Raw genomic sequence first — 27319 nt, 5'->3', positions numbered from 1 at the left:
TCCACTTCCTGCCATTGAGGATGTCCAAAGAAAACGCTGTCTGCGGCGAGCTCATGGCATCCTTAAAGACTCCTCCCACCCTGCCCACAGACTGTTTACCCTCCTGCCCTCCGGCAGGCGCTTCAGAAGCCTCCGGACCAGAACCAACAGACTGAGGAACAGATTTTTCCCCAGAGCTGTTTCTCTACTGAACTCTACCCCCCGAACTCTGAACTCTGTCTCTCTCTCTCTCTCCCTCTCTCTCTCCACCCCCTGCTGACCCCCCCCCTTTCCCCTGCATATCACCTCACACCCATCATCCCCCCACCACTCCTCCTGGTCACACACACACATCTCTCATCCACCTGTATTATTGTATTATAGTATGTTCATATTATGTCCATATTCTTTATATTATCTGTAAACTAGTATAGTATGCTCACTGCATCTTAATCTGTATATTATTAGTATAGCATGCTCACTACACCTTAATCTGTATATTATAATCCTAAGAATACACTTATATTTATAGCATTTATTTATATTTATAGCATCCCATTAATCCAGCCATCCAGATATACCTAATAATTCACTTTTTTTAGTCTACATCTGTAAATTTTGTAATTACTGTACATAGCACAGACTCTTGCACTTTCTGCTTATTTGCACTTCTGGTGAGATGCCAAACCTCATTTCGTTACTCTATACTTGTATATGTGTAATGACAATAAAGTTGAATCTCATCTCATCTCATCTCATAATGTGTGGTTTTATTGTATTGTCTGTTTGGCTGGATGAGCGTCCAACTTCACTGAATGTCAAACTGTAGTTGCCTTCTATCTTTGGTTTCCCGTCCGGCTAATTAAGTCTGCTTTACTTGTTCAATCGGTGGAATATGCGCACAGACTTATCAGTACTTGTTCTGCTTAAATATCAGCAGGTCACTCACTGATAAGTCCCTGTCACTGTAATAGCACCCTTTGTAATCTGCAGCAGCATTTCTCTTTGTCCCACCCCGTCTTGTATCTCCATACAGCCGATACTTAACCATAAATGCTATATTATATTACTATATAGGCTACAGCATATGCTATATAGCCTATAGACAGTTTAAGGGCCCACTATTGGTCCCCGCCCCCTCAGCAATGAGCCATAGGCTCCGCGCCTGCTATCTCACCATTGTATAACATGATGGTGATGACTGCTGGTTGGTTGGAGAGGCCCCCTGTAAATGCTGGCCTTGGTCCCCATGAGACTGTAGAGCCGCCACTGAAAACCTCCTGTAGCATTGAACCACAAAGTTATTCAAACAGCTGCTATCTTCTCGTCCTATCTGTTTACCTTTAAGAGAGGTGGAGAGAGCAGTTTGCTCACTCAGTCGGCTTTTGGATAGTAGTGGTGTGGTGCGCGAGCCGCGGGTCCCGTCGCGCGCTTAAACAGAGAGAAGACACGGACGGAGCAAACGGAGAGAAACAAGAGGAGAGAAACAAGAGGAGAGAAACAAGAGGAGAGAAACAGGAGCAAAGGAGGAACAACTCTGCTTTCTTCAAACGGGCTTTTTCGTGAAGGTAACTCATATTTCATCAGTGTTTCTTTTCTTTATTTGTAAAGATGATGTTAGGTTGTTGTTATTGTGGACGAAGCTGTCTCTCCTTTGTAGTTTCACGGATATAACGGAATGCTTAGTGTGCTTTATTTGCATTGATGGAAGCTTCTGGTGAACCTGAACTTGTAGTTTAATCTTTATGTTACTAGTAAAAGTAACTACATTATAATCTACTGCAGATAGTTTGTTAAAATGCAGGACTCTCTAAAGTCAGGGGACACTACTGAAGGCTTCAGCGGACTTTACATCATCACATTTTCATCACTATACTTTACACTTTTTGCCTTCTGTCGTTCCTCCATAATAAAGGTAAACACCGTATGTTGATGATAGGTTTACAGGCATGAAAGCTGCACTCGATTTTGCAATTAATATCCTACAAATTGCAGCCAGGCACTGTAGCCTATAGATTGTGCGAATAGAGATTAAATGCACATAGATGGATGGAAGAAAGATAATCAAATGTTTGCTGTTATAGAGAATAAGTAAGAATTATGTGCGTGCAGTCTAAACCTACAGTCTGCTCCAACCTTTAGATATTCAGTCATTGGCAAGTTAAGTTTGCTTTACTCCAGCTGCTGCTGCTGCTGATGTACTATCCTAAATGTTTGTTATTGACTGGGTGTTGCTGAATGTGCAGGAGCGCTTCAGCACCTCGGAGAGAGATAACAAACAGATGTAACAAACAGCTGTCTCTGATTACCGATGTAGGAAACAAACACACTGATGATACTTACTCACTGACCTGAATGCATTTTTAAATGAGCTTTATTTAGAATTTAGTGACCTGTGTTTAATGTGTGATTCATAATTAGTGAGTTGTAAGATCACCTTGTAAGCTGCTCAGTAATATAAAGTCTGATCCCACTTTATTTAATTTAATTTGTTCGGTACTAAAAGAAGGAATTTGGAGGTAAACAAGCCTTGAGATGGAATATCTTTCTTTAAATGTCTGCCCATTAAAAACACTTGATTTGAACCTGGAATATAATTTCAGCACTGAGCTCACACAGTCATATTTGGCGTACATTCAGTCCTCAGTGGGTCAGCCAAACAAACTCGATTACAGCACAAGCTTAGACAGGATGGTGTGGGCTCCGTTGTGCAAGGAAAGTGGTCTGCAAGTGTAGAAGAAAGATGCTTTCTAAAGCTGCCTTATACAGGCAGACACTGGCTGCTCATACCCTGCTTCTTGTTGCTGTGAGACAGACATGATTTTACATTTTCAAAGTATTTCAATGATTATATTATGTTATATTATCAGGTTGTCAGAATACCAGAATATTTAACTTAGATATGACGCTAGTAAAAATCAAATGGTATCGATACCTGTCTTAATACCAGAGTAATAAAAATAGAAGTCCTATGAACCCAGTACTGGGAAATTTCTTGTTTTTAATCACCATAACTCACAGGTAAATTTCTTCCCAAAAAAATATCTTACTTGCCAAAATACACTGGCAACAGTTCTGTACCGAAACATTGCCAACATATTTTTGCAATTTAGACATCACTGTAACAGTTATGTAACTTGTCAACTTGGTGAGATGCCATAAAGACACAAGAAATGTCTATATTTGAGTATTTGCCAAGTTGTGAATTTTGGATGGACCACCACCGCTCTCTTTCTCTCTCGCTTGTGGCTTTTGTGGGGTTAAAAATATGACTGAAGATTTGTAGTTCTTTTAAAAAGCTTTAATACTTTGGGATACAATCAATCCTTTAAGAATCAGAGACTGCTTTGCTTTTCAAACGCGAGGTATCGAACAATATCGAAGTATTGACATTTTTGAAGACTGCTGTGACTCAGACCATGTGAACATAAAAACCATCCACTGAAAGTAGTTGTTTTGTCCATGTCCAGACACATTTTTGATAACAACCTCTGTGCACACACTCCTCAAAAACCACTAAACCCCTGTAGTTTACATCCCCCGGCCAGTAGATGGCGGTGTGACTTGGTAATAAAACAACACGAGCATGCACACAGACTCCTCCTTCTACAGAGCGATAAGGTGTAAACATACAAAAATGGCTAACGCACAAACGTTTGTGTAGACGGGCAATGAGGTGGTGTTGCTACTCCAAGTGACCCTGAACTACAAAGAGAGTACATTTCAAGAAAATGTCCACTAGGAATCATGCCAGAGGACAATTTCTCAAACAGAAGTCAGAAGTCGGCCATTTTTGTTTCGCACATGGCTATCGACTGGCAGTGTAATGAACATGTGCGAAAATGTCTCCGCTTTCAGAAGAACTTCATATTGTCAGTTTGCACAAGGCTCAAAAGTTTACACTCTGAAAACATTAGGTTTAAAACACTGTTGTCATGTAAACAAACAGCCAAAATGCCATAAGAGGTTTCTGTTTTCAGCTGAAATTGTTGTCTTGTGAACAGGGCCTCAAAGGTGCAAAAACATCTCATGTGTAGCGTTTGGTGTTCCTTGTAGTTTAGAATGTCAACAGTCAGAGATTAGATAGATCTAGATATAGATAGATTCATAGTTTATCCTTTTTGTAGAAGTCTGTTTATCAAGATTGGATTCAGAGAAACTAACATAGACACACAGAAAATTGTCTTGAAAGTAATGCGTCTGAAACTCTGCTGCTTGTCTTGAACATCAATTTAGTGATGGCATCATTAAAAAGCTGCAGGCATATTTTTCACTTTTTCTATCTATATTTATAAAAACTAAACTACGGACTTGAATCCTCATATTGAACATCAGGCTGGCAGTCAATGTATTTCATTCTTTTCATCCCTGGTGTTTTCCTCTGCATGCAGCGTGACAGAAGTTTGAGTTCAAAAGTTTCCAAAAGTCCACAGACTGCGTTGCAAAAAGCTTTTGAGCACCGTCTATGCGCTCTCTCATTAAAATTGTCCATCTTCCCTCCACCTCTCTGTAACACAGCTGTTCACATTTGACTTATTTGTCACTCTTTGTTATTATTAGAGGAAATGAAAGATAACAATCCCATATTAAGAAACATGAAAACGACACACTGCATACATCATAACAACAACATATTCTACATTCTATAGGTCAGCTGGTGTTAATGCTCGATGGTAAGACAATCAAGGTTATTTAAAGGCAGAGTCAGCAGTTTTTTACTGAAACAATCATCTTTTGATCTGTTTTGGTTGACTCCGGACGTTTCTGGGCGGGGAGCTGGTGTGTTTCCTCCAGCCAACACACAGGTGAGTTTAGAAAGAATTCAAACTGGTGAATATGACGGACGTGGACGTAGCGGAGAAGAGAAAACGCAGAGAAAGCTTGTTCTAACTCGAGGGTGGACCTTGTGTTAGTTTTCACCCGTGGACGTGGAGTTGGTCTGCTTTCTGTTGGACAGGCAGGTGACAAACACCGGTGATTAGCTTGTGTTAGCATGCGGTAGCTTGCAGTAAACGTACGCGCTAACCCTGCAGTGAGATTTCACTTAAAGGCTTTATATTTTTTTGATCCAGCAGATGTCGCCCTTGAGCACCAGCATGAAACCAAAACAACTCGCGCTGCATTGTTGTGTTAGCATGCTAATGCTAGCGATCTTTATTATGCTCGTATCTTCACACTGCATGTAAATTTACACAAAATGACCGTGATATAGAAACGCAGTTAAGCAGTGAGTACAGTATGTTATTATTTTTTTCTCTAGTTCCTCACAGAGTTATTTTCAGAGGATATACTTGATTTCTATTACATTTAAGTGTGAAAAATCACATATAAAGCCTTTAATGTTTTACTAGGGCGCTGTTAGGAAAAAGTTAAAGTTGCGATAAAGTTGCTTTGCCAGATTCAGCTGTTTCAATACACTCTGAGAGATTTCAGAAAATGTCACAAGTTTTGTGCATGTGTGAAAACAGCAAATATTTTCATAGTCACTTTCATCAGCCCCATACCGCCTTTGTATGGCCTACCATCAGACTGCTCTGTTATACTACACCTTAAACTGTCAGACACACAACACATAAGAAAATAATTAATTCAAAGGAAGAAATGAGAGATATAGTCCTTTATTTAGATCCTGTTTGCATTCATGATAATAAAGTGATAGGCCATTATAAGCCTTTCTTTGCAACACCTTGCTGCATTTGTTGCTGCAGCTGTATGATATTAGTCATGAGAATGTATTTAATTTTTTCATATTTCTTAAAATCAGAATACATTGCGCTGAAATTGTGAGATATGACGACCTGCTGACTGCAGTCTGGTTCAGGTGTATAATCGGAGGGTGCTGCTAGCACCGCCCCTTTTATGTGAATGCGCTCGGAGAAACTCTGTGATTACTTATCAGGTCGATAACCAGCTTTGTGGTGGCTTCGTAGTACAGGTCTCTGACTGATATGTTTGACAGTCAACATACAGCAGGAGGATTTTTCAAAGGAAAACAACTAAAGCACAGTTTAGGTATTCTGCTACGTCTCTGGGTTCACCAAAACTGACAGAAAATGAAACTTCCTCAAAGCTGCTTTACTGTAAGATAAAAAAAAATGAAGTCAGAAGGTCAGATATGTAGGAGCTCAGCGATGCATAAGTAGAAGACGTGATGTGTAGTCTTAACTCAGTTTGCTATTATGAAGCATGCTGCCACATAAAACATTTTTCCTGACAAAGTAAAAACAGCTCTCTCTGGAGAGGGAGGGCCTTAGTTCTCTTACAGCATAATGCACGTCGCATACGATGAGCATACGAGGAATCTTTGTATATTTGATCATCTCGTGATGTATTTGTGCCTCTGTATCCATCTGTATCCTCTCGTGTAAAACGCTCTGCCGAATAAGAAGTCTTGTTTTGGGACTGGCTCATCAGTCCATTCATGCTTCACTAATTCAGGAGCCTCTATGTATTGTGTTGCCTGGCGACAGGACCAAGTCAAGCACTTATAAATAGGAGACGTTCTCTCAAACATTAGAAAATGGATGTTATACAGCAATAGCTCTCATTGAGCCTGAACCCTTTTAGAGACCGCATCTGTGCCATTTACTCAGATTATATTACATGAAATAGACCCATCTGCCATTTCTGTTGCAAACAAGTCTCAAGAGATAAATGCACACAAAGTTTGGTGAGGCAAACATGCGTCTTTAGCAGGGAAGCGTTCACAGTTTATATTCAAGTGATTTATTAACGACCAGCAGAAGATGTTGAAGTCAAGAACAAGCGGACTGACATGCTCTCCGCTCACTTTAATGATGATATGGAAAGAAGGAACACATGGGGGATGACAGCTCCGAGCCAAAGTCATTTGCTTAAAGACGCGAGGGAACTGCCGTCGGAGCAGCATGAAAGGCTCAGGCCATACCCAGAGCTGCCCCATCCAATTAAGATGATCTGACGTGACAGGAGGGAGAAGTTCTGCTTTTTGATGTAGGCTGCATCTACAGTCTTAAGGGCGATGCAAGAAAAACACCTCCTATATTAGAGGTCAGACATCGGCAACATCTCACTGATGGTTGATTCATTTTGGAGACTGAATTCTAGGAAGTTAATTGGGAGAAGGAGTGAGAGTATGTAAACAAAATCAGCTTTATTCTCTGCCTTAAACGATTGGACAACCACAGTTTACCTTTGCTGTCTGCAGGATGACGCCTTGTACAGTAATTTAGATCACCTATAGGAGGGATTTGGCTTAAGCAGCTTTCTTTCTCCTCTGTTTTAGAAGGAATGCATTGAAGAACAGGCTGAGGTATTTCCACACTTACTGAACTATTAAACTGAGAAACATGCTGTATTGACGTTTAAAAACGGGTGATAAAGAACTACAAGCTTGAGGAGAATCAAAAGGAAAGCAGGTTTACACTTAGCATCTACCTTGACTTGTCATACACAGTCTATGGTTAAAGATGACAAGTTCTCCTCCTCTTCAACCAGTGTAAATAAGTCTCAGAGCTCCTCAAAACATGTGTGTGAAGTTTCTTGTTCTAAATCCACTCTGATCCTTGTATTTGACCATGCCTATAAACCCCTCTATTTCAGCCCTGCTCAGAACAGGCTGTTTCTGTGTCTGTACCTTTAAATGTAAATGAGATGTGTCTGACCACGCCCCTCTCTGGAAGGTCTTGGGTGTACTCGGGCTTTCTTGCTCCATGTCCGATTGTTTATGGTGAGAAGGCAGACTCAGAGCGCAAAACAAACACCTAGCTGTGGGAGTGTCACCCACCTGGGGGAGGGGTTACTGCCCTTTGTGATGTCATGAAGGGAAAATCTCCAAACGGCCTGTTTGAGCACACATTTTAGAAACACAGTAAATAGTCAGAACATGAATGTTGGAAATGTATTCTAAGACATTTGAGGCTCATTTTACAAAACAACATAAACACAGTATATAACTAATATTAAGAATGAACTGTGACAGGGTGGGAGAGTTGATAGATTGTACCTTTGAATCAGCCGCAGTTTTGACTAGTTACGTCTTGGGTTAAAGCGTAGTCTTTGTACTGACCTTTTGGATTAGAGAGATTGGATATATCTAATTATTTATTTAGTCATTTTGTAGCTTAATTTGTTGTGGTCAGTTTTGAATGGTTCATTTTTGCTTTTTGAAATGATGGACTAACTTTGTTTTGTTTTTGCTCCATGTTTGAGTGTGGTTAGTGTGATTTACTCTATGAGCATTCAGCTGACACTTTAGTTGGTTTGATGGAGTATGCATGATGGATCAGCATGCATGTGAAGTGTTTCCGCCTCAGTATTTCTGCTTAAAATGAACATGATGAGGATGAGAAGTCGAGGAGGAGCCCATAGATCATCCAGTACTTCATAAATGACCTGCAGACATGGCTTCCTATAAGGACTATGTGTTGAAACATGACCCTCAGTCTGGCCCTGCGCTGCATCCAGAACAATTCCTGCTGAGCAGCAGACTTCCTGCCAACTTCCATGTACTGTGTGAGCAGAGGTAACGCTGATGTGGTACAAACTGCTCTCTGAAATCTTCCAGAGAATGTGCTTCTCTGTCAGGAACACGCAGACATCTTGCTCCAAAAGGCATTTTTAGTATGTATCTACGGACAAATTGACACCAGTTCAATGATCCATGAAAGTCCTACACATGGAAGTAACAACATAACTTCAACCAGAACTCCACGACTGATTGAAAACAGTGTCATCCATTTTTCTGCATTCCAGAGCTAGATTATTTATTCTGTTCCTGTGCAATTTACTCTATGAGCATTCAGCTGACACTTTTATGGGTTTGATGGAGTATGCATGATGGGTCAGCATGCATGTGAATTGTTTCCCTCTCAGTACCTCTGCTTAAAATGAACATGATGATGGAGGGCAGCCAGAGTCATGCAGCTGAGTCTGCAGCTCCATGTCATGTCTCCTCTCTCGTGTATTGGACTGCAGCTGTCCTCGGGCTCCTCCGTTCAGCCCTAACAACATCAGCTTGGTTCCTCAGTGTGAGTCGCATGTCCACATCAGTGGGAGAGAGCGACTGCTGTCACGGACACGCTTTTACAGCCACAGTAGCGTGGTCAGTAAGCTTGCAGAAAGACGACCCCACAGTGATGCTTAAAAACATTTGACAGAAAAGAATAAAGACACAAATTCAGCTGCGGTTTTCCAGCTGTTTTGCAGAGTAATGCAGGACTTCTTCCCAAAGTCACAGGAGGTTTTTAGTTGTCAAAAAAAATCCCTAAAGTAAAGCAAAGGTGAGGTAGGAGTTCACAGTCAATCATCTTGTCCATCAAAATAAATATTGAGTTGTTTTCTCTTTCATTAAGTTAAAATCATTAGCCAAACACTTTGCCATATGGTGTAACCATTGATATTTTTTATCATTAATGACAGAAAGTCTTCAACTAATTTCAGAAAGTCGAGGTCTTTTCATACATGCACAAAACTCCTTACAGTTTGAAAAACTCACCGGGACTATAGGGAGACACTGACCAGGCTTATCCACGTCTCTTAACTTATTATCCCCCACCAGACTTCTTTTAGCCGACTGATATGATTACAGTTAGTCCTCATAATTCTGTGATAGGAACTGTGTCCCTAGCAACCTCCTGCTTAGCTTAGTAACAGGGAATTATTCTTATATAACATCAGTGATCTGTCAAGTAATGCCAGACTGTCTCTATGTGTAACTGGCCAATCAAAATCACACAGCCATGTGATAACGTATTTTTTTTCTTTTTCTACATTTTTACCTTTATTCGATTAGATAGGACAGCTGAAGAGAGACAGGAAGTGTTGGGAGGAGAGAGTGGGGGGATGACATGCAGAAAAGGGCCGGGCTGGATTCCAACTCACAGTCGCTGCAATGAGGACTATAGCCGCTGCACATGGGGCGTGCAACATAACCACTAGGCTATTAGGCACCCCACCCCACCGTGATCAACTTTGATACCATAGTAGTAAAAAGTGAAGAATATCGATACCTGTTTGAATACCACAGCAACAAAAATAGAAGTCCAAGACAACCAATGTTGGGGGGCAAATTCTATTAGAACTTTAATGAGCGCTTCTTGTGCTGTACAACTCAAAACATCCCTTGATTGAAGGCAACACAAACAGGTCTATGAATAGAAAGCATAAATGTAACCGGTTCTGAAAATAGAACTGGTACATGCTGCCATTGTCAGTGAATGACCACTGATTGTAGCCTGGTCAAGAATAGAAAAGGTTTAATGAGAGTCCTTTCTCATTAGAGCTCTCCCTTTGTGCTTTACTGAACTCTGATTGCCGATACTCACATGGCAACTGCTCCCAATCAACATCATGTTCAGTGACGGTGATTGTAATAGTCTCAAGATGCAGGAAAAAGGTATGAATAGATAAAATAGTAACTGAAATATCTGTTCCAGAGTATCGACTTATCCTAAAGTAAAGCTGCTCAATCATCACTTCTGGGCCTCCATACATGTGTGGTGGTGACCGTGTCTGCAGAGACCATGTCCTCGGACTGGATTTGGATCTTTTGCTTTGTTTTGGTTGACTCTGGACGTTTCGGGTCGGGGAGCTGGTGTGTTTCCTCCAGCCAATGACAGCGCACATGGTGAGTTTAAGAGTGGATATAATTCAGCGATTGGACACAATTCAAAATAAGTAATATGACAGACGAGAATATATAATCACAGTGAGGCAAAACCTCAAGCAGATGAAGCTCTTTCCATAATGAGAGTGAGCCTGTGGAAGTCAAACCAGCGGTGTTGGTCTGCTTTCTTCTGGACAGGCAGGTGCAAAACACCGGTGCTTAGCTTGTGCTAGCTAGCTAGCGTGCGGTAGCTTGCAGTGTCAGTCAAGACCATCACTGGTTATGTTTCCCCTTCAACACTGGGATTAGAAGGAAAATCCTGAAACTTTAATTAATTCATAATTAGATTTGTATCCCCTGGTTACGGCCACAGCCTTCCTTGTGTCACGGTCTAAGTGAGTGCCACAACCCCTACACACAGGATGATGATTTATCTGTGACGTTTTATGGTCTTGGTCTTGACTTGGTCTCCATCTCTAAATGTCTTGGTCTTGGTCTCGCCCTGCCTAGGTCTTGGTTTTGTCCCGGTCTCGGAGCACTCTGGTCTCAGGTATGTCTTGGTCTCCGTTAGTGTGCTCTTGACTACAACACTACAGGAGGGATGAGTTGAGCATTTTCTTTTCCAGAACCGGATACAGATATGGAACATATTAAACTGTGTTTAGATGAATCATGTATCCTGACTTCAATGATGTATTGTATGAAATATTTTAAACTGTGGTGGAGCATGTTAAGTGCAATAGTTCAATCTACTCGATGTATATGTGTTGAAATCTGTTGCTGCATGTTCTCTGAAGCTTTATTTATAACTAAGCGTGCTACACCTAAACCCTTCTGTATCACTGTTCTGTCTGTTGAGACACTGCACGCCGCCAGATGTGTGTGAATCTCAGCTCTGTTCCACTGAGGCTTTACACCCGGTGCCGACACAAAAAGTAAATCCACGGAGGGAAATAACTGCCACCAATCTTTGCAAAAGTTCAGAATCCTTTTCTCCTATTCACTGCTTCGTTCCAGGCCCTCAGTGGGTGCTCGATGTGGCAACACACTGAGAACTCATTATGTAAAATCAATTCCTTTCAACACACACCACATGCCAAGCTCCCAAGCGCTACGGCTTCCGGCAAATGTGGGCATCAGCTATCATACAAAAACGATCCATCGTTTTGTGTGAGGAGTGCACACATTCTGACGCTGACACATACTGTACACCATCAGTGCAGAGCCTCTGCAACAGTGCAGAAGGGATTTTATATCCTCTGTAAGTACGGGGACAGCTGGAGGACTAGTGTATGCAGGTGTGGCATTAAAGTCTGTGTGCACACACTACAAATTAATAACTTTTATTAACCCTTTATATCCCCACTTATCGTATCTTCTAGAAGGCCAGTCCTCCGTACACACCCCTGAAAGAGTTGTGTGTGATGTAGCACAAAAGGATGAAAAGCTAAACTAACTCAATCTAATACTCGTCTTTCAAGCATTATGTAACTCTCAGATTATGCCGTTTTCCTCTTCTTCTTTTTTTTTGCTTGAGGGCATCTTTAGGGCAGTCAATGAAAATCTTTACATAACTTTTTTTCCCCAGTCTAGCTCTTCTAAGCTGCTGGCCTTGCACAATGTGGTTATTCAAATTCTGATGAGAGATTTAGAGGAGAGGGAAGCTTTCCAAGATGTCTAATTAGCAAAGAGGAAGACCGCCCTTTGTTAGAGCTATCTAATATCATATTCCAATATACGTACTTTCCATTTTTTTTAATCATCTCTGGCTGGATTCAAATGCTGAAACTCATACTCAATATTTCCTCTTCCAGCTCTCCTTTCTGCCGGTGGCGCTCCCCCTGCTGTTAAGGCTGTGGTATGAGCCTATGTGGCAGGAAGGTGCTGACGTTGCTGAGCAGCGTGTTCGCTGTCTGCGGCCTGGGCCTGCTGGGGATCGCCGTAAGCACCGACTACTGGCTCTACCTGGAGGAAGGCGTCATCCTTCCCCTCAACCAGAGCACGGAGATCCGCATGTCCCTGCACTCGGGACTCTGGAGGGTGTGCTTCTTGGCTGGTGAGTTAGGTTGAAGTCTGGAATATAAAAATGAAGTATTTTTATCTCTCATTCCTCGGGGCAAGGTAAGCCAGATTTATCGTTTCAGACATGAGTTCCATTTTTTCCCAAACAGTGTTCTGCTCAGAGACAGAGCTTTGGGAAGTGAGTCTCTTGATTCTAACAACGGGAAAAACGGATTATCAAGCAAACCTGATCCGGCAATTCTACATTTAATAGTCTTTATTTAGTAACCATTCAGATAGGATTGAAAACAGAATGAAGGATTCATCAAGAGTCCTGTGTAAGGGTAATTTGCAAGTATTTGCTTTTCTCTGAGAAATGCCTGCATTAGCAATATCTGGTATAAACAGACTTCTGGATCATTAGTTAGCGACCCATTCTGCATGAAAACACTGAATTCACAATCTGAATGTTATCTTTAGATGTTTTATAAATGTTCTACTCAAGTATTTGCAAAAAGGAGGTAGGTAAATCAGATAGGCCTGCACAATTGCTCAAATGCCACAAAAAGTTTTCATTGATCACAACGTTTTGACCAGAGGTTTTCTTCAGGTGATACATTTATCAAAAATTATCACTTGATTCATGTGCTCTGAAAAAGAAACAAAGAAAATCTGTCATCTGTAGCAGTTGTAAGCCTGTAAAAACTTTGACCAATGTCTGCCACGAGGTACCAAACTGATGAACCAATCACAGCCTCCCTGTCTCCCTGCTCGTTCTCTACCCCATGCATGCATGAGCCCACACTCAGAGCATGAGCTGAGGTCTGCTTCTGGACCAACGGCACTCGATGTAAGTGAGGGGCGTGGCTTTTGAGGGAGCTCAGAGGGGAGGGGGTGCGTGTAGATGGAGCACTGAGGGAATGCTACTTTCACAATTTTCTTTTTTAAAAGATTTATTTTTGGGCTTTTTGTGCCTTTAATGCAGAGATAGGACAGTGGATAGAGTCGGAAGGGAGAGAGAGAGTAGGGAATGACATGGACAGGAAAGGAGCCACAGGCTGGATTCGAACCTGGGCCACACACTTGGAGGACTACAGCCTCCATACATTGGGCGCGCACACTAACCACTTTCTAACCACCAGTGCCCCACTTTCAGAATTTTTTACCAACCCTGCCTTTAATGTGTCATACCGCAGACTTTACATAAGGTTATTCTGTTTACTGTTGATTTGTTCCATTGGCCCATGTGTCCCAGCTGACCTGCCCCATCCTGTGTCGGGGTTAATCGTTCAGTCACGGCCAACATGGAGGCGAGATCCGGTGTGTGTGTGTGTGTGTGTGTGTGGGTGTGTGTGTGTGTGGGTGTGTGTGTTTTAGGGGCCATTGAGTGGCCTTATTGCCCACTTAACATCACTGATTTGACCCAGAAACAATTACACAGTCCCTGTGACGGGTTACTACACATTACGTGAACATGTCCGCTGTTTTGACTCGAACTGATGTTGGTTTAAGTTCATCGGGTGCTCTGCAGTCAGCCAGAGTTCATGCAGTGGACCTGTACACTTACAGCCAGCACGTACAGTGTACAGTGTGTTAAAGTGAGCGCTGCAGTCATGGTCAATATACATGTCATAAAGTAGAGTGTTAAACATTTAATGCTTGGTTAACTTTTTTAAATTGCTTGTAGTTTAAAATTAGGCTTTCATTATACCAGAATTTTAAATGTCTACTAACGTTTTACTCTCTAAAAATGATACCTGTTTTGATACCATGACAACAGGAAAACAAGTCGTAGGCCCTGTGTGTCCACCTGACGTTTTTTTTTTTAAAGATTTATTTTGGGCTTTTCGTGCCTTTAATGCAGAGAGAGGACAGTGGATAGAGTCGGAAACCAGGGAGAGAGAGCGGGGAATGACACCGCTCGAGACGAGAGTCCCAACACATGGGTCGCGCGCCCTAACCACCGCGCCACCAGCGTGCCCCCCACTTGACGTTTTTTCAGGCAGAAACGCGCTGTACATGCGTTTTGTCTCTATGACAACAGTCTGTTGACCACCCTGTATGAAAGACCCTGCCTCGTTGCTTTTTACTGCATGTTTTTTTATTTGAGATTTTTTTTTTTTTTTATTCACTATGAACATTAAACGGAGAACGCTTGCACTCATACTTTGTCTGGCTCAATAATAATGACAGCCCCGTTTTCACAATTCTTCAATTTACTTAGCAGACGCTTTTATCCAAAGCGATGCAGATAAAAGGAAACGATGTCAGTAAGAGCAAACGATCAGCTTTGTGTCAGATTAGACACACAGCTGCTGACAGGCAGCGCACAGAGGCAAAGTACAACATTGACAGCAGTTCTTGAGAGCTCTAATCAGTATAGAAACCATCTTAAAAGTCATCGTTATCAAACACCATCACCTTTAATCAATAATATCGAGACCATCATCATTAAGGTTGTAGGTATTCATGAAAGAGTTGGGTCTATCACGGCTCCAGTCAGACACTGAGCGAGGACATGACCGATCTACTAAATAATTGGCCGGTTGAAAAGAGCGGCTGTGACGTCAACAGCGCGCTTATGAAAAGTTAAAGGATTTTAAACTCCAAGCTCTCAGAGGGACCGCGCAAAAAAGGCAGAGCTGGGCGCTGCGCTTTTACTCTGGGCAGCCGCCTGCTGCTGCTAACACTCTCCCCTCATTGGAAACAATTGAAGAAGACGCTGGCGATCACAAAAAAAAGAGTCCTACCAAAATGACTGACGTGAGGCGTTAAGTCATTTGGAAGGATGTGAAAGCATCACCATGAGCTCCTATTATAATCTTTTTTTACCTGTTGTATTTACATTTGGTTAGGCCAGACGGCAACAGGTAGACGTTAATATGAATAATAAAGAGAAAAACAAACAAACAGGGAAATGAAAAAGCCTACTCTCCATAATCTCTGCGTGTGGGTGTGAGGATATATTCCAGTGACATTAAATAAAGACTTTATGCCAAAAATAATAAAAATATAAAGCCAGAGAGGGGGAGGGATAAATGACAGGATCTTAACATCTCTATTACACACTCCTACATGTTTTATTTTTACCCTCTCTTTTCTCATTCAGCTACAGTTGTCATGCATTCAGGGCGTCTTATTGTTGGATATTTATTCAAGACATTCAGACAGAACGTTTTTTAGCCCAACAATACTGTCATTGTTTGCAAATTATTTTCAGCTCTTCTGCTCTTTACAAAGAAGTTCATGTATACACGGCAATAATTTAAAGGGGACATATAATGAAAAATCCACTTCTACAGTGTTTTTGAACATATATTTGGGTAACCTGAGTGTCTAAAATGTGAAATAAACACATCCAGTCCTTTGTTTGTGGTCTGCATAAGTCTTACAACACTGAGAAAAATGCTCTGTTTCAAATGTTATCTCCTTGTGATGTCACACTGGGATTCCCTGGTATCTCCACCCATCCACCCCACCTCCAGCCTAGAACGAAACTTTTGAGCAGGTCGGCCATTTTTATTCTTGCTAGCAAAGGAGTGATGTCTACCGGGAAAACTCAGGGGGGCTCATTGCATTTAAAGAGAGACACACACCAAAACGGAGCGTTCTGAGAGAGCTGGTTTATACAGGGTCACAAACCTCCTCTGGTGCTTGATTCATGTTATATTTTGACCAAAGCACAGCACAGATGTTTCATTGAGACCACAGGGGGACTGTTTGAAAAGGTGGAGAAGGGGGATAATATGTCCTCTTTAAAACTTATGAAGTGTGCTTCTCTAAGTTATAGTCTCAAATATCTCACTACACTTAAAGGAAGAATGTGTGACATGTTACACATAAATAAATCATAAATAAAGTATATCCTGTGTAAATGTCTCTCTGAGTGATGAATCATTACTGTCTACAATGAGTGAGAAGTCTGCAGGCTGTTTTGTTGTCAGAGCCGTGTTTACATGGACGGGACGGCCTTGCGTATAAAGCTGTTTTAGTCAAGGACTAGAGAAAAGAAGAAGAACATACTCACTGCTTATTTGAATGTCAAGGAAGTGTCTTTAAATCATGACCATTCTGTGTCAATTTACGAGCAATATGAAGCTACCAGCTAACTAAAGAGCGCTAACATTAGCATGCTAACACAACAATACAGGCCACAGGCGATTGCAGCTCGAGCTGAGGACAATTTTGTCCACCGCTTGTGCTTAATGGTGCTTCATTAATATGCGTTCTAATTGATAACTCCTATGTGCGAACTCGAGTGGACAGGGGTTGGAGGTGTGCGGAGGTTTCAGAACAACGGAGATGCAGCAGTTTTTTTTTGGTTTAGTGCTGGTGCTCAAGAGCGACATCTGCTGGATCAAAAAGTTGCACATTCTACCTTTAATATAAGCCATGTTCACCGGACAAGTCCTGATCAACATCTTACTTCAAGACATCACAAGAGACAAATAAAGCCTGAATTACATGTGATGGGTAAAGATGTCAGCCAGTGCAGCAAAGTCTGCATGTTAAGGTTCTTTTAATAGGACTGACCTGAAACGAACCCTTATTAAGTGTTGGTCTAGTATGGTGAAACTTAATTTATATGCTGAACACACCAAACATCACCTGCTCCAACACCTTTTAATGTGTGTGGTTAATGAAGTGTTGATAAAGCCATCAGTTGTTACAGTGTGTGTTTTTGCATCAGTGTGTTTTGGTGCCAGACTCTGTAGTGTTTGTGTCAAAGTGGGAAAAAGAGGAAGGTGCTAAAACTGTATATGTGGGGTGTTCCTCGTAGAGACGGCGACAGCAGACAGTCACTGTCTAATGGAACAAGCTGTTGAGTTTTTGTTCACTTGAAACCTGCTGTACGCTTGTCCTCAAGAAGCTTCACAAGTCAAACCAGCTGATCCTGTATCACAGTCACCTCAGTAAGTTAGCTCATGCCAGCATGAGCCAACTTCTACAGATGTCTGAATTCTGTTTAACTTTTATCTGTCACTAATGAATGGGTTTGTTGCAACAAGCTGTTACAGTGTTTAAGGTCAAATCCTGTTTCCACTCATTTTAATCTGAATTTTTATACAATGTATGTGTTTTCTTGTCTTTTGTTCTAGGTGAGGAGAAAGGCCGATGTTTCACCATAGAGTATGTGATGCCCACTACCGTCCAGATAAGCTCTGAGTCCACTATTAGTGTTCTGAGTAAGTTACTGTCACACTCCACTACTATTAAGAGAAATGTATTAGTTTGATGACAGTAAGGACACTAGAGATGGGATTGTCTGGGAAAATAGGGTAGGAGTATTTGAAAACTTTGGGATAACCCCAAATGGCCTCACCTTCTGTAATATGGACTGCAAGGACCCTTCTGGATGACAGGTTCAAACAATAGACTGTATGAAAAGATAGACATCATGACAGCTTCTCAAGTGAAGCCAAAACATTTGGAGCTCCCCCTACTGACTGGCTTCAGTATAGGTCATTAAACATAAGTATTGGGGTGCTGATACCCTAGCGGTTAGTGAGTGCACCCCATGTACGGATGAATAGACTTCCAAGCGGGCAGCCAGGGTTCAAATGCGACCTGCATGTCGTTTCCCACTCTCTCCCCAATTTCAGACTCTATCCACTGTCCTGTCTCTCCAATAAAGGCGTAAAAAAGCCCCAAAATAATTAAGTAATTTCCAGACAACATTTCCACAGAAAGAACCCACTAGTCCGCCATTGTTGTTGTAGTCCAGCTATTGACTGGAAGCGTAATGTTCATGTGCAAATAGTCTCAGTTATCAGAGGAAATCCATTCTGCCAGTTTACACCACGATGGAGACGTCAACTTTCTTAAAACTTTGCATTTTCAGCATCGACTGGAATCGTTGTGTAATCAAAGTCTAGGTTTTTTTCTTCAAACCACTGTGCACTTGCTTGAGCAAACATTTTAACGGCTTTCATGACCTGACCGTGAACCTCATGGCTGGCAGGTGAAAAAAGCGTCTGATAACACATGAGGTAGCACCTGTCGGTCTGCTGCCGCAGGGCTCCTGCTGGAATGGATTTCAGTGCACGTTAAGCCTCCTTTGAAGTTCACAAACTCATCACAAACATGACAAGCCTAACCCGAGTAAAAGTCCTGAACTCAAGTTCGTATGTCTTTACTATGCCGTCATCTTTATGGTCTGTGTTATTTCTGGCCCACACCTCAACTACAGGCCACCCAAGATAAGAGCTGGCGTGCATGAAAAATTGAAGGGTGCCATTTTCATGTTGTATAGACCCCCCGTAGGGTGAGCACTTATGGATACACATAAGTAGTGCTAGTGTGAGTGCAAGCAGTCAGGACTCATGAGAGTGATGCTGTCAGGAAAACCACTTCAAATCCGAAAACCCCTGAGTGCTCAAGCTGCAGTCAAAAGAAGGTCTTTGATATCAAAGCAGTAAGACAAAGGAAAAGTAGTGGTCGTCGTGCATGCAGTGAGGGCAGTAAGTATTGACCTCACAGAAAGGTTTACTTTTGTGAGCAGCTGAACCGTTTGCTCACAGTAGGGAGGTCCTAATAGAAATAAGAAACCATACTGACCTTATTAAACTTTGACTTGACTCTCTGAGGAGAAAAAGGCCATTAGGAGTTTCAGAGAATTTTAAAGAAAATAAACAAGTAGGAACAAAGATTGTGAAAGTTAATATACGACTTTCATCCCAAAACAATGCTCTCTACAGACACATCTCCTTCCTCCCTCAGCCCCCTCCGCCCCTCCCGTCCTGTTTCACTAGCAGTGTTCTGTGTTAGCCTCTGAGCGAATCATATACAAGCTGAAGGAAGAGCTGTCCCATCAGTGTGACAGCTCTTGACTTCACTTTTAAGGTGTATTTTTGAGCTGTTTATGCCCTTTATTAGAGAGACAGGACAGTGGATAGAGTCAGAAATCAGGAGAAAGAGAGAGAGGAACAACATGTGTGAAAGGAGCCATAAGTTAAATTGGAATCCCGCAGCTCGCCTGGAGGACTCCAGCCTCTGTTATTGGGGCGCGTGCACACTAATCACTAGGCTACTAGCAACCCTAACTAAACCAATTTTCTTGTCTTCCTCCAGAGATGATCCGCTCTGCCACACCCTTCCCTCTGGTCAGCCTCTTCTTCATGTTCATTGGTTTTGTACTCAGTAACATCGGCCACATCCGACCCCATCACACCATCCTGGCTTTTGTTTCTGGAATCTTCTTCATCCTGTCAGGTACGTGGTTGTTTTTTTTTTCTCCAAATGTATGATTCAGCAAACACAGTTCCCAAATGCATGTGAGAAAGTGCACAAAATTAATTATATTAATGTTAAAGAGTTACAGAGAGGGTTCTGATCTTTTCTGTGCCGGTCAAAATTTTAAAGGAGAGCAGACTGTTAATATTCAAATCAAATCTGTGACCACTTGATGCATGCATGGTTTGTAATAATTTGCCGGATTAAGAGTGATGCTAAGCTAACCCTATCAACTCTTCATCTCTCTGTCTTTATTTATTTCACCTTGCCTTTAGGTCTCTCTCTGGTTGTGGGTCTGGTGTTGTACATTTCAAACATTAATGATGAAATGTTGAACCGAACCAAAACCAATGAGGCGTACTTCAGCTACAAGTACGGCTGGTCTTTTGCTTTTGCTGCCATCTCCTTCCTGCTTACTGAGGTAACTTTGATAGGATGAGTGTGAAAAATGTAAAGTCCACTGTAGGGGTGTGCAGAGAGTCCATTAATATATGTATCTGATCAACCAAAAAACTATCTATATCTTTAATCTGATAGAAATACACAGTCTTCATACACAGAGATCGGCATGCAAGTGCAGTAAACAATCTGCTGTAGATCAAACATTTTAACTGGAGCGAACAATCGGCTTGACTCTTTATGGCAAAGTCAATTAAATTATGGATCTAACCTCCATTTAACAACTTTTTTTTTATTCTCCTCTTAAGGACAGAGCTGACAAAGCTTGACTGTTAACTTTTTACAAATCTGCATCATGATGCTGTTACTTTGGCTTAAGACCTTTTTATAGCAAGTAAATCACAAGTAAATCTGCTTGTTTTAAGGCTCATACCACTACATTAAGCCGGAGTGATGCCTCTGTGTAACTTACTATTTACAACTAACTGAGCCTCACCAGAAACAGATATTGTAAATGGGCGCTCCAAAACAAACCATCAAATAACAGTGTTTATTTTGCAGACATAAAGCCAAACGTGCTTTTCATCTGAACACTTCACTTCACAAGTTACTTATTTCATTGGTTGGTTGGAAGTTATTAACCACTGGCTACACCTGAATGCCTAAAAAAGTTGGCTCATGTTCCCAGAGTGACATCATCATCAGATAAAATGCGATGGGTGATGAGATGTCCCCAAAGAATCAGAATCAGAATTGGTTTTTATGCCAAGTGCATTTGCACATACAAGGAATTTGACTTGGTGTTTTTGTGCAAAAAATAGCAATATGCTGGAGATGACTCTGAAAATAAGACAACAAAACGTATACTATGTTGCTAGTTGCATGAAGAAACTATGCAGGAAATATGATTTACTGATGAGACTTTGTCGTTTTACATCTATATCCCCACAGGCGGCAGGTGTCATGTCGGTGTACCTCTTCATGAAGCGTTACACAGCGGAGGAAATGTACCGGCCTCACCAGAACTTCTACCGGCCTCGACTCAGCAACTGCTCAGATTACTCCGGCCAGTTCCTCCATCCGGATGCATGGGCAGGGCGTGGTCGCAGTCCCTCTTCCATCTCCTCAGAGGCCTCACTGCAGATGAATCCTTCACACTACCCAGCTCTCCTCAAGTGTCCAGAGTACGAGCAGATGTCGTCGTCTCCGTGCTGAGGCAGAAGAGACTGGGTGTTAGCATCGTTTGGGGTCATTTTGAACTACAGCTTGAATTACTCTCGTTCGCAAGTGTCCTGACTAAGACCTGATTCTTTCAATCCTCCCGACTGCCGATTCTTTTATTCACACCTTTTGGTTTTGTGGGGAGCGAAACTTCAGGTGAAGGTTAAACCTGTTCGCTTTATTGTCAGCTCTTGTTTCAGAGAGAACTAACAGAAGATGAGAGAGGATAGGGTTTGACCACGTTGAACTTTGTCTCCTGTTTCTCTAACTTTAAATGAGGGTTAATCTGAACTGACCATCAGAAAGGAGGAACTTGAGTAGCGGTGAAAAAGTCCACTATTTGCCTGTAGAGCCAACACAGTGCTGATAGCATTTTAATAGAGTCTCACACTGCAAAGTTGCAGGATGTGTTCATGCAGTGGATGCAGGGATTACAGGTTTTCAAAGCCAAACTCAACAGCATGAGTCTTTAGCAACAAAGAAAGAAACTAATCAGTAAAATCATCTGTATTGAGGTTGGGAGGGAACTTGGCTTGAAAAATGAATATTATGGGTTGTTAAACATTCCCTCAATTTGCTCATGAGAACATTGCTCAAAATTGTGCAAACTTTAAAAAGTTAGCAGGGTTAAAATAAGTATGTTGTTCACATTACAAAGCGTATATTAGCACCTAATGTCATTGTGCTCAAGTTTCACTTACCTCTTTAGTTAGCACTTCTGAGTTGTAATATGCTGCACTTACTGCATAAAAAAGGCTTTTTGTGTGTGTTATACTGTAGGTGCTTGTTTACCGTTTCTGACATGTTATGTCATCAATTCCCAAAACTCAGTCTGAACTTGTTTCCGATAATCTGCATTAACATTGACAGATACTTTAAGGTCACATATTATACAAAATACACTTCTCCATGTTTCTCTAACACTAATATGTGTCTCTAGTCTGTCTACAAACCCACCAAAGATTAGAAAAGTCCATCCTCTCCGTCTTTAGCCTGCCCCACTTTTCAGAAAATATGTGCTTAAACAGGCCATTTGGAGATTTTCCCTTCATGACATCACAAAGGGCAGTAACCCCTCCCCCAGGTGGGTGACACTCCCACAGCTAGGTGTTTGTTCTGCCCTCTGAGTCTGCCTTCTCTCTGTAAACAATAGGACATGGAGCGAGAAAGCCCGAGCCAACCCAAGCCCTTCCAGAGAGGGGGCGTGGTCAGACACAGCTCATTTACATTTAAAGGTACAGACACAGAAACAGCCTGTTCTGAGCAGGGCTGAAATAGAGGGGTTTATAGGCATGATCAAATACAGGATAAGAGTGGATTTAGAACAAGAAACTTCACACACATGTTTTGAGGAGCTCTGAGACTTATTTAAACTGGTTGAAGAGGAGGAGGAGACTATATGTGACCTTTAACACATATTGAATGAGTATCAATCATTTAAAAAGTGGAGTTTTTAGGACATCCCAGTTTATAAACAAACTGATTGATTAGTTACACGGACTGGGAGGGAGCAGGGTTCATATTAATCTGTGTTTGAAGTTCTTGCTGCACTTTACTCTTCTTTTTTTCGTGACCTCTTTTGAGTTGTATACAATTTGCACATCACAATGACTTTCGGTTAACAGCTTCCTTTGCATGGCAGCCAGGACTCCTAGAGCATCCAATTCCTTTGTTTTCATTGGTCACTTCACCAAAGGAAAGGTTTGTTTCGAAAGCTTCAAATCCAGATATTTTTAATGGTCTAATAAGATATAAAAGGCCTAAATCTGAAAATGTTATTTTATTAAACCAGTAAAGAAACTAAAAAATCTATTTTCTGAGAGTGTCCTGGCCAGAGTTTCACACAAACAACGAGCAGGCAAACATACTAACACAAAAACAAAATCATTAGACATTAAAAGACACAATTAACAAATCTGAAGAGCAAGGGAACCCATGGAGGACATCTACAGCCAGATGTGTCTGCCCCCAAGTCATTTAACATCCTCTTAAAAGCGTCCAATGAGAGCAGCTCGTTATGTTTCAGCTCTATTTGTAAATTGCTCCAAGTAAAGGGAGCAGAAAACTTAAACGGCTTTCTCCCCAGTTCAGTTCAGAAAAGGTCCTGAGATCGAAGATTATAAGTCCATGTATTCTTCTGAATGATGGAGGTCAGAAGGTCTGAATATTTCCACCTTAAGTAGATCGCTGGATATTCTTCTGGACTGGCAGACGGGAATATTACAACAATGAACTACTCTTATAAATTACTATCAACAACAGCACAAGTGTGCTTTGCATCTATTTTACTATAATGTACATAAGCCATTAACCTTCTTAGATAACCTTTCATTCCTGTGATGATGATTAGTTTGAATCACTAATAAACAGAATTTAAAAAAAAAAACTTCAAAGGATCACCGGGCCAACACGGGTCGATTGTGTTTATCAGATCTGATTTGAACACATTTTGTTTATCTTAATAGAAGGAGCTTTATGCAGAATGTGACCGAGTTAGTAGGTATGAAAGTCTGTTTTGATATGGAGCCGATGTGAATGTAAGATGTGCTGAAGGAAAAATTGCTGAACGAGATTTGTTACATATAGTAAAATACCTCTTCCTCAGATATTTAATAATCCAAATTACAGAAATATATTTTTCTAGATTTTTCCGTTAGGACATAAATAATATTCTTTGATGCTTGCTGAACAAATATGATGGTGGCTGGGAAGAGCGAACCAAAATTACAAAGTGTGAAACACTTTGACAAAGCTTGAGACAAATTGACATTTTAGAAAACAAATTTACAAATGACAGAATCTTGCCAGAAAGCAAATGTACCACATACTGGAAGTGATTGAATGAGCGGTTAATCTGTTTGTTTTGGTGGTATGTCTACATTAGGACCCGTGTCTACCAAGAGTTTCTTTTTGAGTGCCAGCTGTTTTTTTTTTCAATTGTTTTTAATGAGGAGAGAGCGTTCGCAGCAGAAAGCATCCACCTGGAGAAAAGACGCAACACACAGTGTCTTTTTTCCGACCGCTCCTTTTTTTTTGTGCGGCCGCTCCGAGTGCTTAAGTTGAAAATCGTTCAACTTTTCAGAGTGGTGCGGCTGACGTCATCGGCGTTTTTTTCCAATTGTATGATATTCCCCGTAGTTTTGCCGCCTACAGATTGTGTCTTGTATCCACATCCCACTCGCTCTGTGTCTAAGCGGGTAAAAAATGATCTCAATTATAAAATATGCAGTAAAATGTAACGGAGCAGTGTCGGTCATACAGCTGCCGTCATCAACAGATTGTTGTCATAGAGACAGGAGGGAGGTGTAGCACTTTTCTTCATAGAGCACAAACGCTTCATGCAAGCGCTCCCGAGCACAGCCAGCGCTGAATAAAACGCAAAAAGAAAGGACCTCTGCAGTGGTTTAAAATTTGTGAGCCCTCAGGGTACTGGTCTGGGGCCCCAAGTCTTTATCAGTCTTGCCTGTTGACAAGCAGCGCCTCTGTTCACATAGTCTTTAAGCCAAAACAAACTCATCTCGTAAAAATGTCTCACATCTTGTAAATTTGTCTGAAGCTTTGTGCGTTTGTTTTGCACCTCCAAGCCATCCGAAAATATTCTGCAGATCTTATTGTGCCAAGGACACAGCGGTGTCCAGGTGAAGTGGCTTACAGTCAAGTTTGAATATCAACATTTCATGCAGCATTATGTGTAATCAAACATATAACAGAGAACATTTTGTCTTGTGCAATATTTTTTATGTTTATGGATTTTTATAAGATTATAATTAATGTAATTATTCAATGTTGCATGATGTGAACTCCACTTCTTTTAAACGGCATGCAACATTTCATGACATGTAAACAGAACAAACACTCTGTGCTGAGCTGAGGTCACTCTTCAAAGCACCGTTTAAGTTTATAGACAGCTCGGATAATGAAAACTCTGTAGGTATTAACAACACATATGTATATATAGTCATTTTTTATAGACTGCAATAACAGTAAAACATGTTCTGTTGCTAGGTAGATTATTCTGAGGTGTGTTACGGCTGCTCGGCATACCGCATCACATCAACAATGAGAGCTTTGAATAATTCTGTAAAGTATTCAGATGGCATCGTCTTCAGTATTAAAACGTCCTTATCTGTGAACTTTTACAATCTGGGTCATTTTTATGATGTTAAATGTGAAATGTAATATGTATACAAAATAAAGTTTAATGGGATTTGATAAACAGGAAGTCTTCTTTTTCTTTTATTGGATGATCAGTAATGAGATAAACATCACTGAGCGCTAGAGGGAAAATTCACTCGTTGCATTCGAACAAAAAGGAAATCAAAATGAGATTCAAGTGACAGAAATAAAGAAATAAGCAGGCAACAATAATGAGATCAATCATGGGGCTGAAGTAACTCAGTCTTGGACGTGGATAAACTGGACAGTCCCCAGTTTAAGTCCCAGTACGGACCAAAGTAAACTGGATCTGTTTGCTGGAGGAATCATCCAGAGGACGACTGAGGTGAAAAAGGCAAGGCACTGAACCCCCACATGCTCAAGACACCGTCAAGCAAGTCCCTGTGCAGACGCCTCATTCTGACATCTCACCATTAATGCATTTCTATTTATTTATATATTAATGGGGGTGAGTGTTTATAGTGGATGCTAATTTGCAACACTTGTTGGCAAGGTCAACCAGAAGAAGGTCTGATAGTAACTAACTTAAAGGGGGCTTGTCGACATCTACTGTAGCAGAATCAGACACACTTTTATGAATAAAGGAAGGACAGCAGTCCTTAAAAAAAGATCTGTCCACGATCACTATCATCCAATCATCCTGCTCCTTCCCAACTTTAAATCCCTCCTCTCTGCTGCTGTCAGTTTACCATTTCACATTTGGATCAGAGCAACTCTCATCAACCCCAGTCACCTCAAAACAATCTCTCCAGGGCGATCTCTGCAGACGTCATCACATCCTTCACCACCACCTCCAGTGTCTAGACTACATAAGGGGGTCTTTCTTCCCTGTCCTCCTGCTGTCGGACTTGGCCTCACAACCCCTTTAAATTCATTAAGACAAGACGATGGGGTCTAATCACCGGAGACATTGCACATCTCTCATACTTTTCTGCACAAAGGACTTTTGACTCAAAAACATGACGTCTCTCCTGATTGAGATAAAGTTACACACAGTACTGTGTGAGTGTGAGAGCTGGCACTCCTCCATCTGTGAGGGCAGGGTAGGGGATGGGGGCTACTTGGGGTAATTGTGTCATCAGCATCACGTTCTGATCTGTCCTCAAACTGAACAACCTCTTGACACGATGAGCTGGCATGCTCCCAAATGTTTAACCCCCGATGGACTCATGTAGTGTAGTTGATTTCCCTTGTGTTAATATAACACATTAATTAAGTGTGAGGCTCATTAATTGTAAATATAACCTCCTCCTGCTCTGCTGTATGATTGAGAGGTAGAGTAATTACCTGTGTTTAAAACCCCATGAGCACAGATTCTTCTGTCTATCATTATAGTGTGCTGGTTCTGCCGGGGAGGTGGCCCACAACCTTTTGACAATAGCGCCCTCTGGTGGACTTTCTGTGTAGACACACGAGGACTGGAAAACAATCCCTCACAGTGCTTCATGTAGTGGCGCTGCCACGTCTTCTGGATGGCGCTATCTTTACCCTGCATGGAGAACAGACAGATACTCTATAACTCTTATTATCCTTCAGCTTTCAGGCTGTTAAATGCTCAACAGCTGAACATGAGTTTATGGTCAGTTCCTTTAAGGTTTATTCCTTTATTTACCTTTGATGGAATGCATTTCTGGTGTTGTATTTTTTATTTGATTGTGTCTGGATCTGGCCTGTTCATCTGCTGACATGTGGTCGTAAATGTGTAAATCTGTAAATGTACTTCTG

General features: G+C 41.4%; 1 protein-coding gene across 1 annotated transcript; it reads left to right on the top strand.

Annotated features, from left to right (window-relative positions):
* Positions 1–1180: 1180 nt before the first annotated feature.
* On the top strand, positions 1181–25634 carry LOC109989060 (voltage-dependent calcium channel gamma-5 subunit). Its single transcript, XM_020640672.3, has 6 exons — positions 1181–1547; positions 12379–12620; positions 17665–17751; positions 19637–19777; positions 20074–20219; positions 21149–25634. The coding sequence occupies exons 2-6, from the start codon at positions 12425–12427 to the stop codon at positions 21410–21412; spliced, it is 834 nt and encodes a 277-aa protein (XP_020496328.1). The 5' UTR covers positions 1181–1547; positions 12379–12424; the 3' UTR covers positions 21413–25634.
* Positions 25635–27319: the final 1685 nt, after the last annotated feature.

The sequence above is a fragment of the Labrus bergylta genome, chromosome 1 (genome assembly GCF_963930695.1).
Source record: "Labrus bergylta chromosome 1, fLabBer1.1, whole genome shotgun sequence".
NCBI classification, from domain to species: domain Eukaryota; kingdom Metazoa; phylum Chordata; class Actinopteri; order Labriformes; family Labridae; genus Labrus; species Labrus bergylta.
This window is presented reverse-complemented; position numbering and strand designations above follow the sequence as displayed.

Bases quoted from the DNA above. Each gene is read 5' to 3' on its own strand.
- LOC109989060 (XM_020640672.3), top strand. From the start codon at position 12,425: ATGAGCCTATGTGGCAGGAAGGTGCTGACGTTGCTGAGCAGCGTGTTC. The intron at 12,621-17,664 runs GTGAGTTAGGTT...CTTTTGTTCTAG, and splicing joins GAGGGTGTGCTTCTTGGCTG to GTGAGGAGAAAGGCCGATGT. The intron at 19,778-20,073 runs GTACGTGGTTGT...CCTTGCCTTTAG, and splicing joins AATCTTCTTCATCCTGTCAG to GTCTCTCTCTGGTTGTGGGT.